Source organism: Coffea arabica, chromosome 4c (genome assembly GCF_036785885.1).
Source record: "Coffea arabica cultivar ET-39 chromosome 4c, Coffea Arabica ET-39 HiFi, whole genome shotgun sequence".
Classification (NCBI taxonomy): Eukaryota; Viridiplantae; Streptophyta; class Magnoliopsida; order Gentianales; family Rubiaceae; genus Coffea; species Coffea arabica.
Window position 1 is genome coordinate 1862557 of NC_092316.1, and position 11947 is coordinate 1874503.

General features: G+C 37.3%; 2 protein-coding genes and 1 long non-coding RNA gene across 3 annotated transcripts; all 3 read left to right on the forward strand.

Annotated features, from left to right (window-relative positions):
- Positions 1-801: 801 nt before the first annotated feature.
- Positions 802-4363, forward strand: LOC113741837 (inositol oxygenase 1). Its single transcript, XM_027269480.2, has 11 exons — positions 802-1118; positions 1533-1638; positions 2214-2295; positions 2588-2792; positions 2918-2977; positions 3072-3124; positions 3214-3336; positions 3418-3487; positions 3591-3669; positions 3941-4022; positions 4164-4363. Exons 1-11 carry the CDS (start codon positions 1088-1090, stop codon positions 4188-4190), a joined length of 918 nt encoding a protein of 305 aa, XP_027125281.1. The 5' UTR covers positions 802-1087; the 3' UTR covers positions 4191-4363.
- Positions 4364-6234: 1871 nt separating this feature from the next.
- LOC113741343 (uncharacterized) lies at positions 6235-6930 on the forward strand. The gene is made up of 2 exons (XR_003460593.2): positions 6235-6403; positions 6563-6930. It is a non-coding gene; the product is annotated as an uncharacterized lncRNA (long non-coding RNA).
- Positions 6931-9049: 2119 nt separating this feature from the next.
- LOC140005099 (GDSL esterase/lipase APG-like) lies at positions 9050-11413 on the forward strand. The gene is made up of 5 exons (XM_072045300.1): positions 9050-9335; positions 9751-9881; positions 10051-10284; positions 10408-10663; positions 11004-11413. The coding sequence occupies exons 1-5, from the start codon at positions 9083-9085 to the stop codon at positions 11198-11200; spliced, it is 1071 nt and encodes a 356-aa protein (XP_071901401.1). The 5' UTR covers positions 9050-9082; the 3' UTR covers positions 11201-11413.
- The last annotated feature ends 534 nt before the right edge of the window (positions 11414-11947 follow it).

Below are 11947 nucleotides of genomic sequence, written 5' to 3' on the forward strand. Positions count from 1 at the left end.
CTTAAATTCATAAAATTTCTAGTGATATAGTTATAATTTCATAAGGACCGGTGTTTTTACACAAAACCGAGATCAAATTTATAAATTTAGATCATAAAAAGATTTGGAATAACGTGATTGGGAGCTCGCAACTATGACTAAACCTACTATAGTCTTCTTTGGAATGTAATTTTTCATCAACAATTTTTTTTTATATTTTTCAATCACTCTTTTATTTTACATACATACATCAAATCACTATAGTATAATTTTCTATAAAATTCCCTAAAAATAACAATGTAAAGGAGTAAATTTTTGTGAATCCAATTACTCAAAAAAAAAAGTGGAAAGAATTGAAATATCAGCATCACCACCTACCTGCCCCGCGGCCACGGGACCCGTGTGATATCACAGGACTGTTACGGACAGTCGGTAGTCCAATTAACGGTGGGGTCGGTCGTTCGTCGTAGTCTTTCACTGGACTCTACTGCAGCGGGGCCCCAAGGGATGTGATTTCCTACTCGAAGCTGAGTCAGGATGGACCCCACCACCTGTAAAAAAAATAAAAAGTAACCGAAAAGAACGGCCAGCGAGCGAATCCACTGCTGCCGTTGTTTGGTGGGATTGAAATTCAATCGCCAATTCACTGCAGGCAACAAGGCCCGGCCACCTGCACCGCACAGCCCTATAACAGAGCATCGCGTGAGCAGATAGATGTAGAGAGACAAAGAAAGAAACGATCATCAGCTTTCTCTCTCTATAATTCCACTCTTCGACGTCTACCGCAAATTATATTTAAGTAATAAGCACTTGCAAAAGGATAATGAAAGGCTACTACTGAAAACTTTTCTAAAAAAATAATACACTAATATAAAAGTTAAGGACTGAGGAGAATGAGATTTTTCAGGTAAGGGCTCGGAGGACCTGAAATCTCAGGCAAGGACTCTCCGGCCGTTATAAATACTCCCCTTTCCCAATACCTCCATTCTACACGGCCTCATTCCTGTTCCCATCCCCCAACGCCCTTTTTTTTTTTTCTCCCTTCACGCCGCTTTTTATTTTCTCATCTTAGTTTAAGAATTTCTGCATCGGTAGGATTTGATTCAGGATGACTATCCTCGTTGAACAGCCAGAGTTTGGTAATTTTCCTCTTTTTTTTTCTTCAAAAAAAATTGAAATAATTTTTTTTTTTTTTTGGCTCTCAGTTTTTAGGATATTTTTATTCGTCAAATCAAAGTTACGTAATTCTCAATTTTCATTGTCGTTAGTATTTTAGATATTTTGCACGGTTTCAAATTCTTTTTTTTCCACCTTTATTATCCATCATCTTCGAGAGTGAATTTGAGGGCTGACCGAAGCTTTCATTGATTTGCCCTTGATTTTTGAGTCCTTGTCTTTTTTTTTCCCTATTTTTTTCATTTTTGGGGGGGGGGGGGGGGGGGAAGGGCGGGGTTCAGGAAATTGGAAAAATTCACTTTGTACGAATTATTAGAATTTTTTTTTTTCATAATTCTCCTTTTTGCCTGACCGTCTGCCTCGTTTCGTGAAAACAGGAATTAATGAGGTAAAGGAAAAGGGGATCCAAAAGAATGAAAGGGAATTGGTATTGGACGGGGGCTTTTCTGTGCCTCAGGCCAATGCTTTTGGCCAAAATTTTAGGTCATTCTCTCTTTGCTTTGATTGATCATTTTTACTGTTTATTAGATTAACAAAACAGACCAAAACCCATAGAGAACGATGCAATCATCGAATTCGACCTTTAGAAATTCGTAAATGAAGTTGGTACCATGCCTTCAAATTTTCTAACACGAAATCAGAGCCAGGGGAAAAGGAAAAAAAAAAAAAAAAGGAGAAATTTGATTTTTACCCATATGCAGCTGAAACTCAACCCAATTGCAGGTGAAATTTACTGGTAATGCTCGGAGGAGTTGTATGATTAATTATCGCACCGGAGCAATTAAGATCCTAATCTCATATCACAAGAGGATGATTTTTTGATATATGCCCTGACACGTACGTTTTAAGGAAAGTGGAAACAAAAGGCAGAAATCCACCCCAATTGTTGAGGTTCTCGGGCCTAGATCAAAGAAACACGTTCATGGAACAAGTCCTATACCCACAAGCCCATAATTATGCAACTCTATGACAATTGTTAATCTCAATTTACTTTTTTTTTTTTTTTTTGTCTCTAAACCAACTCCTCACCAAATCAATATTACTCCCTTCTGAAACAGGGATTATGATGCTGAAAGTGCAAGGCAACAAGGGGTTGAGAATTTCTACAGGACCAATCATATTTGCCAAACATATGATTTTGTAAGTAATGTGTTAAATATTTTTTGCTTTTTAAGTACCGGCCTATACCATTTTTTTTTATTTCTTTTTGCTCTCCAAACAACGTTACCATTTTCTAGCCTGGAGAGACTCTTAGTTTTTTGGGGTCTCTGAATTTTTATTTCTGTAAATTTCTAATTTGTAACTGCAATGGCAACAATTAAGCTTTAATATGGATTCCTTTATTCAATTATTTCTCGGGGGTGAACACTAAGATATCTAGTTTAGTTAAAACACAACCCATTAGTTAGTTTATTAACTCGATCAACTGCAGGTAAAGAAGATGAGAGAAGAGTATGGGAAGTTGGACAAGGTGGAAATGAGCATATGGGAATGCTGTGAACTTCTCAATGAAGTGGTTGATGAAAGTGATCCTGATTTGGATGAACCTCAAATTGAGCACTTATTGCAGACTGCTGAAGCCATCAGAAAAGATTATCCTGATGAAGATTGGCTACACTTGACCGCCCTGATCCATGGTACGACCTCATTGACCATTTCTTGGAACAACCCACAAACCACAAAAGAAAGAACTGCTGAATCAAGACAGTAGTAGCAGCAGTAATGGATAATGATAATTAACCAGGCTCCAATTGTGTTTCAGATCTTGGGAAGGTTCTTAATCTTCCGAGCTTTGGAGAGCTCCCTCAGTGGGCCGTTGTAGGTGAGTGAAAAATCGAAGTTAAAAAGACTCTTTATTGAACCTTCTCGAAAACATTCGATTAGGGAAATGCTGACTGATTAAAAATATTTGGTAGGTGACACATTCCCAGTTGGGTGCGCTTTTGACGAATCAATTGTCCACCACAAGGTACTTTGTCTTAACAGTATTGAATACAGCGGTATTCCTTCTAATTTTAGTTGTCTTAAATCTGAGTTTATGTGCTTGGTGTACTGCAGTACTTCAAGGAAAATCCTGACTACGCTGATCCTGCGTACAACACCAAATGTGGAGTTTATTCCGAAGGTTGTGGACTGGACAACGTGCTGATGTCTTGGGGCCATGATGACTACATGTATCTGGTAAATATTTTTCTCTCTGATTAATTATTCTGCACAATCCTGGTAAATGTTTTATTTTGGATGCTGTGTGAAATAAATTAGGTGGCCAGAGGGAACAACACAACGCTGCCATCTGCTGGCCTTTTTATCATCAGATTCCATTCCTTTCATGGTACGTCAGGGAGGAAAACTAACCTAGTATTTGTTTTGGTCCTCGAAATGGATCATGGATATATATGGATGTAGAATTTAAAGCTTATTTCTTGCAATCCCAGCATTGCATAGGTCAGGAGCATACAAGCACTTGACGAACGAGGAAGACGAGCAGAATCTCAAGTGGCTTCAAATATTCAAGTAATAGAATGAGTTATTTAAAGCAGTATTTTACATATTCTAAAAGCATAGAGAAAAAAAAAGCATTTATTTTAGAATAAATTTTATATACACTGACATTGCATACGCTATAACCATTGGATCCATGATACGTGTGCCAAAAATTCAATTTTTGCATAGTTGTCATTCATCCAACGCCGACTGTCGATGTAGGAAAAATTAATCCTTTATTTTATAGTAATGCTTGCCTGATTCCCCTAAATTGCAACTCCTATTTTACAATTTTACACAGTAAATATGATCTCTATAGCAAGAGCAAGGTCAGAATTGACGCGGAAAGAGTCAAGCCTTATTACCTCTCTCTCATCGACAAGGTGAGTTTATTCCACAATTACAGCTCAAAAGTGTTTTTTTACTAACGATGCCCATTCCATTAAATCACACGCGCTACTTACTCGCCATGTGATTTAACTTGTATGCCACTAATTATGACAATGGCGGCGGTTTTCTTGCAGTATTTCCCGGCGAAGCTGAGATGGTGAAGAGTCAAAAATTAGAATGTAGAATGGAGGAGAATATACAAGACTTGTGTAACACGGATGTCCGGAGTTTAATTAGCGTGCAAAACTTAATTAAGTTTTCATTAATTTCCCTATTTGTTACGCTATGTTTTCAAATGCTTGTTTGAATTCCAACTTTCCGCCTGATTGATTCACGTCAAGAAGCGCATTAGAATGGGTAACAAATGTCAAATTCCAGCATAAGTTGGGCATTACGGTCTAAACGGTTGTAACCAGCAAATTTTACTGTACATGTATAATCATCGAGAGTCAGTAGCAAAATTTCCTTTGGTACTTTGATTGTTGACAATTAAGATATTTCACATTTACACAACTCTATATTCAACGTTAGATTTTTGCCGCAACCGCAACACATGGCAGGACGTCTTTATTAAAAGAAGCAAATTCGTATCTTAGGAAGAATTGCAGTCTCGGGTCTCAATATTTAGCTTGCGTGCTAATTTGGTTCGCAATATTTTGTCTAAAATAAATTTAGTTCCCAAAATTTTTTTATTTTAGGCATATTTAGCACAATTAATAGAAATTCAACAATGTCAAACGGTCAAGATCAAATTCTCATTAGTCAACAATTTTAAATTTGTACTTTTGGTTCTCAATGTTGTCATTTTAACTCATTATATTCCCCTAATTTTTTTTTAAAAAAAATAGTGATATTAAGGGGTTTTATGATGAGATGAGATGAGATGCAAATTAAAATAAAATTATACTCTAATTATAATGGCAATAGGACTTCTAATTAAACTTTGTTTTTTTTTTTCTCCTTTTCTTGTATTTATTAATGCAACCACCATCTCATATACTCTCTCTCTTTTGCATATACTCAAATTTGGTATAATCTATCCTCTCTTTTTTTTTTTTAATTCTTTTTGCATTGGTATAATCTCTACATGTTATTGTTTGTTTTGCACTATTACTATTACGAGTTCTATCAAATTTTTTTTAAAAATATTTTTATAGCTTTATTAAATATCCCTAGAGGTTTGGTCAAATCTTAGTAGCAAATGTTCAATCGATTGCGGATTGCCACTCAAAATTGCAGCAATGGAATTCAATGAAACTCGGATTACACCGTCAAACAACTAAAATTGTTGTTGCTATGGAAAAAAGAGAAAAGGTTGTGTTGTGTTGGAAGAAAATTGCGTGGGCTTGTGACCTCAGAGGCACGTGTACATTAACATCATCAACGAGACATCAAAATTATTTTGCTTCACCATTTGTCGCAATTTATCCTGTTATTCACGTTACAGTTTCCACTAATCGTAAGAAAACAATTTGGTGAATGATTAACTTAGTCCCATTACTGTGTATAAATTACTGTCCACTGCCTTGGTGGACGACTACTTCTTTTTTTTTTTTTTTTTATTTAATCGGATACAATAGATCTACACACTATTTTATATTAGAGAAAGGAAGGACTTGGCGAGATTTAAGAATTAGTCGGGGGAACTGAACCATCATCGTTCCAGACAAGTGCCCATGTACCTGCTGACGATAATTTTAAAAAAATCTAAATTTTAAAATGTAAATAATAGAATTTGATCATTTTATCTACGCTTAAGTAAAATTTTAAAACTCGGTTCGCGGACTGTTCTACGAGTCGTTGATTTAAAGTGGACGACTTCGATTGCAGTCTTTTTTGTATGGTTCCAGTTGCATTAATTAAAGTATCCACCTTCTTAATGGTCAAAAAGTTTGTCCAAAAACATTAGCGGTCGTTTCCAGCAGTGACAAATGGACCCCGGCCCGGGCGTAAACGCCTGAACTGAAGGAGACTTTGAACTTGGAACCCACTACTGGCTCTGGAAAATTGAGCTGCCCGGGTCAGTCAAAAGGCCCAATTCTACGGAAATTAGCTCTCTCTCTTTGAAGACCATTGCTAGAACCACCTATATATATATATATATATATATATGTATATATGCCAATGCAAGCTTGTTAATTGCGATCCATAAAATCCTTGATCAGGAGACTAAATACACCAATTTTCACTAGGACAGACTTTTTTTTTTTTATTATCAATAATATTTTTTCATCAGTTAGTGATCCAGGGCAAATGACAGCCAACTCCTCCCAAGAGTCTCTGGTGGTTGCATCTGTTATCTTTGCAATCCTAATTCTTTCATCAACCATACCGCCAGCCCTTGCAGCTGGAATTACTGGATTAACTCATCGAGGTAAAGTGAATCCCATAATTTTCTTTTTCTTTTTTTTTTTTTTCCAAGTTGCAAATTGTATATTAGTACAAGTATCGGTTGTCTAGCTACCAAAGGCTCTACTTAATAATTATGCATGATTATTACCTTTTCCTTTTCAACATGTTTTGGTTGAAGCAGAGCTCATGCAGAAGCCACATTGTCCTCCATGTTTATGTTGCCAAAGAAAACTACCGCCACCGGAGTGTTGCTATTGCGCCTGTTTTGTTACTGAATCAGGAAATAAAGCTCCATGAAGATTGCTCTCACAGCCCTTCAATTCCAACACTTCTTTCTTTCTTTTTGACCTTCTGTAATCCGGTTTGATGCCATGAGCTAATTTTGGCACTCAATATTAATGAATCTCCTCCATTATGTTACAAGTGAAGTAGTCACGACCAAGGCCAACATAATAAAAATTCTAGCTGCTGTATTTGTTTGGAAAATGCCAACCTCGTTTATTGTTGTTACTTTAAACTCAAGAAATTAAGGTCCCGTTTGTATTGCTATTTTTAAGAGTTTTTGTAGTAAAATATACTGCAACGATTTGATTTGATGCATACGAGGTAAAAAGATGATTGAGAAATGTGTTCACGAAAAACTTAAAAATTTTTCTATAATAACATTTCATTGAAATATTCGGTGTACCTTCCCGCTTTTATCGGTGTATTCTTACATTAAGACAGCTTCATCTGATTCATCAATCTTCTTAATCGCAGTTTTTGTGGTACTAAATTATTCTAGTTATTTTGATACTCTAGGCAATCGTGCAAATCTTAATCCAAGATATCAACATTGGCCTTGTTCCAACCAAAAAAAAAAAAGGCCCTAAGAAGTCCCTAAGAGTACCTTCTAAGTTTTTTTATACATTTTTTAAAAAGTTGACATTTTGCAGGTTGAGAGTGATACTAAAGCTCTTGGCCTTAAAAAAGGAAGGAAAAAACCCTCAAAGAGGCTCCTTATTCTTGTTTAATGTTTGCAATAAAATAGTCTTATTCTCATAGTAATTGTAATATTACATCATGCATCGATTTCTGCATGGAAATATAGTACTCCAATTACCGATTGTTTAAAAGAAGAAAGATTAAGGTCTGAATCTGACATTTCCGAGAAAGGAATGTCTGGACAGACAATTGAGAGACAGGTAGTTATTATGAATCGCATCCAGCTGGTCTTCGAAACGGAGGAACTAAAGCATTGCCAATCTACAATTCCTCTAAGACTCAAACCACGCCCAAGAACCTACTAAACACTTGTGCCAATCCAAAGGAACCCAAATTGACGTCATTTCACCAAAAAAAAAAAAAAAAAAAAATCTGTAGCACATAATAAATTGATGAAAAGCACAAGACAACACCAGCGTTTTAGATTTTAATGAGTACAGCAGCAGGGAATTATAAGGTTAAAGGACAACCCAATAGGACTAGTTGGGCAGATAGAGGGTTTTAATGTTCGGCAGCTCAATCCTTACCTAATAATCATGTCTGTCTACCTAAAAATCTCTTCAGGTGATCAAGAGGACTCCCTTTTTCAGTGGAAGAGATTAGGATAAAAGGTACTTGTATTGCATTATCTGAACGCTGTCTGGTACGTCTATTATTGGGTATTTGGACCGCCAGAACCCAGAAAGGAGATGGGTGGCTTTGCATGGTAGCTGCTGATCTTGTCGACTTTTAGATGCTTAAGAGCATTCAGTGATTTTAACTTCTTTTTTTTTTTTTGTGTGAGAAAAAATTTGAAAGAGTTCGATTTCGATCACCTAGGCATATCTTTGGAATCATAGATAACTTACGCGAGTTCTTACAAATTATCCATGACTTGCACAGGAGTCCTTATAAATCGTCCATTGCGGAATTCGGATTTGTGAGGGACTTGTTTTGTTTTGTGATACATATCAACTGTCACCATGCTGCTCTCCTGTGGCCGCAACCCAAGGAAAGAAACCCCACCACTCCACCGAACTACTTTCTGACTGCCCCTTTGTCAATAATCCCCGATCAGGGAAAATATCATAATTGCTGCTGCTCTCAAATCAACAGAAACAATTTATGGGACGTTCAATTTTGGGTCAGGTCCTGATTCACCTTACTAGATGTGTAAACGAAAGTACTGGCCTTCTATTCTGTGCCTTGAATTATGTTTTTGTTGTTGGTGTGTTGGGGGGGAGGGGGAAGGAGGGGAAGAGGTGGTAGGAAGAAGGAGGAGGAGGAGTAGGAGGAGGAGGAGGAGGCAACCTAGTTTTAATGCCAAGTCTTTATTCTAGCACCAGATTGGTAACATGGGAGAGTTATGGTGATGACAAGTCAACGTCCTTCTTTTTTCTTTTTGCCATTCAAAGGAACTGCATCACCAGGAAATTATAGTAGTAGAAAACGAGAGGCACAAGGGGAAATATCTATGCAGATATGATATGAGCTGAAATGAAAGTTCGTCAGGGGACACCGGTATCATGCATGCCATGAATGCGCTAAATAATGCCGCAACCACTTCGCAGGCACCATTAAAACCCACTCAACTTTCATCTTCCCTTCTTCAATGCAACATTTAATTTGAATTGGCCATCCTTTTCCTCTTCACCTTAAATACTTCTAGCTTTTATTGTTCACCTCCAAAATTAGCTGAAATCTTGGAGTTTAAAGCTGATAGCTTCTCAAGAAAAAAATGGACATCAAGACGAAAGAAGCCATGGCTTTTCTTTTTGCATCTTTGGCAATATTGGCCTTTGCCATCAGCTCAAATGCCCAACCCCTTGTTCCGGCTTTGATCACATTTGGAGATTCGGCTGTGGATGTCGGAAATAACAACTACCTTCCCACCCTTTTCAAAGCTAATTATCCACCTTATGGAAGGGATTTTATTAACCACCAACCCACCGGAAGGTTCTGCAATGGAAAGCTTGCTACTGATATTACAGGCAAGTATAGTTCAAGAATCCAATTCCAACGTTAATTTGGAAAGTTTTTTTTTTTTTTGTATCGAATCGAGAGCTCGACTTGAAAAGAGCTTGTTTGAGTTTGGTTCGACAGCTGGTCAAGTCAAACTTAAACAATATTTTATGTTCGATAATATTCATATGCTCGTTCCAGTTGCTCGTTAAAATAATTAAACAAGTATGAACACTAAAATGTTCAGTTTAATTAGATTCGTTTGTATCCTTAGTGCTGGTCTATAGGTAACTATGATTACCACGTGCTTAGGCTGTAGAAACTTTGATGCACGTGTGGTATAAGTATCATTTTTAAGGTCTCCTGCAATATAATTATCTGTAACAGTACTAGAATTAATATGGTATTCGTACTGATTATTCTCCATCCTGTTTCTCTTGGCAGCCAATACTTTGGGGTTTACTACTTATCCGCCAGCATATCTTAGCCCTCAGGCATCGGGGAAGAACCTTCTCATTGGAGCCAACTTTGCTTCTGCTGCATCTGGATATGATGACAAAACAGCCTACTTAAGCGTAAGAGCTATCTAATGCACCACCCCGTCATTACTGCATCTGGGTCCAACAACCTGCATAACATGGAGGAAAATTGAATAATTTTAATGATGCATGGCAAAGGCTAGTGGTATGTTTCCAGTCATTTGACACTAAAATTTTTTCTCCATACCTGTATGTTTTGGAACAGCATGCTATACCATTGTCCCAGCAATTGCAGTATTTCAAAGAGTATAGAAGCAAGCTAGAACAAGTAGCAGGCACCAGTCAAGCAGCATCCATCGCCGGGGGTGCACTATATATTGTGGGTGCTGGTAGCAGTGACTTCTTACAAAATTATTACCTCAATCCCTTGCTGAACAAAGTCTACACCCCCGATCAGTATTCTTCCTACCTTGTTGGCATATTCTCAAACTTCGTGAAGGTACATACTTGATATTCTTGTTTTCAACATTATTCTGTAAAAAAAGAAAAAGAAAAGCTTTGGTCTTGTCATTCAACTTCTGGTTTCAGTCTTAATTAACTCTTCAAAAAAAAAAAAAAAAAGAATTTGTATGGGTTAGGAGCCAGGAGAATTGGAGTGACTTCACTGCCGCCACTGGGGTGTCTTCCAGCAGCCAGAACTTTATTTGGATTTCACCAGCCTGGATGCGTTGCTAATATCAACACCGATGCCCAACAATTCAATAAGAAGATCAACTCCGCCGCAGCCCAGCTCCAGAAACAGTTTCCAGACCTCAAGCTAGCCGTCTTCGACATTTTCAAGCCCCTGTACGACGTGGTCAAATCCCCTTCCAATTATGGTATGTGAACCCATAAAACAACTTTCGGATCCGAGGCCTCTCCGGTTGAATTTCTGTCCAGTTATGCCTGGTTCTGCAATTCTTCCAATAGTCGGTGTAAAAGGGGTACAATTTTGGAGTAAACAAAAATTTCGTGCACTCGTACAACTAATTCATGATTACACCAAAATTGTCCCAATTTACATCACCAAAATTGTCCGAGTTTATGCCAAAAGATATAAGAATCAATCACAATAACTTCACTGGACAGAGATGGTCCATCAACTTTCTTCACTGCAGGGGAAAAAAGAAAAGAATTCCTCAATTAATAAGTTTTGTACTTTTGATTGTTCTTTCGTAGGTTTCAATGAAGCAACCAGAGGTTGCTGCGGAACAGGGACAGTTGAGACAACGATATTCTTGTGCAATCCGAAGTCACCAGGAACCTGTAGCAACGCAACCCAATATGTGTTTTGGGACAGCGTACATCCATCTCAGGCTGCAAATCAGATTCTTGCCGATGGGTTGATCGCTCAAGGCATCAGCCTCATAGGCTGATGAAATCCAAGTTTTCCACCTACGTTGATTATATATATATATATATATATATATATGTATATATACATATACATATATATATATACATACATATATATATTTGCATTTCAAAGAGGCAACAAGCTTGTAACAGTTTTTTTTTTTCCCTCCATTTATCTGTGTGTACAACAAAGGATTCTGCTATATTTCAATGTATGCATGTTGTTTTGTGCAGCTATAAAAACAGTAGTCATGGCAAAAACTTACAAAGATAAAGAAATTTTCATCATAAGCGGCATGCCATGTCCTCGATTAACTCCTTCTGTGACTGTTTAAGTGGAAGTACATGAAAGGGGAGGGATGAATTGGATGATAAGAGAGGAGAAAGTGTAAGTAAGAAGTCCAAGTTCGAAACCTCACACTTAAAAAAAAAAAAAATGGTGGAAGTCCGTGCAGCAGCTTTTCAAGAAATTGAAAAATGGGGAACAACCGTGGAAAGATTTGTAGCAAAGACAAGGTAATGACAAACTAACAAGAGTAGATTGGTTAACAGTACAATTGATTCTCTTACACCGGCGGATGAAGCTTTGATAAATGATGCGAAAGAAATGAAGTTGCAAAAACCAAATACTTTGCTAACAAGTACATCTTCGTTATTCATCACAGGGCTGACATAACTTCTCCATAAGAGTGAAAAAGTTCCTTCGATTCCCTGTTAAAAAATGAAACATTAAAGATAAGTTTGAAGTCTTGGGGGCTGAAACACCT

Bases quoted from the DNA above. Each gene is read 5' to 3' on its own strand.
- LOC140005099 (XM_072045300.1), top strand. From the start codon at position 9,083: ATGGACATCAAGACGAAAGAAGCCATGGCTTTTCTTTTTGCATCTTTG. The intron at 9,336-9,750 runs GCAAGTATAGTT...TTCTCTTGGCAG, and splicing joins GCTTGCTACTGATATTACAG to CCAATACTTTGGGGTTTACT. The intron at 10,285-10,407 runs GTACATACTTGA...AAAAAAAAAAAG, and splicing joins TATTCTCAAACTTCGTGAAG to AATTTGTATGGGTTAGGAGC.
- LOC113741837 (XM_027269480.2), top strand. From the start codon at position 1,088: ATGACTATCCTCGTTGAACAGCCAGAGTTTG. The intron at 3,337-3,417 runs GTAAATATTTTT...GAAATAAATTAG, and splicing joins ATGATGACTACATGTATCTG to GTGGCCAGAGGGAACAACAC. The intron at 3,488-3,590 runs GTACGTCAGGGA...TTGCAATCCCAG, and splicing joins CAGATTCCATTCCTTTCATG to CATTGCATAGGTCAGGAGCA.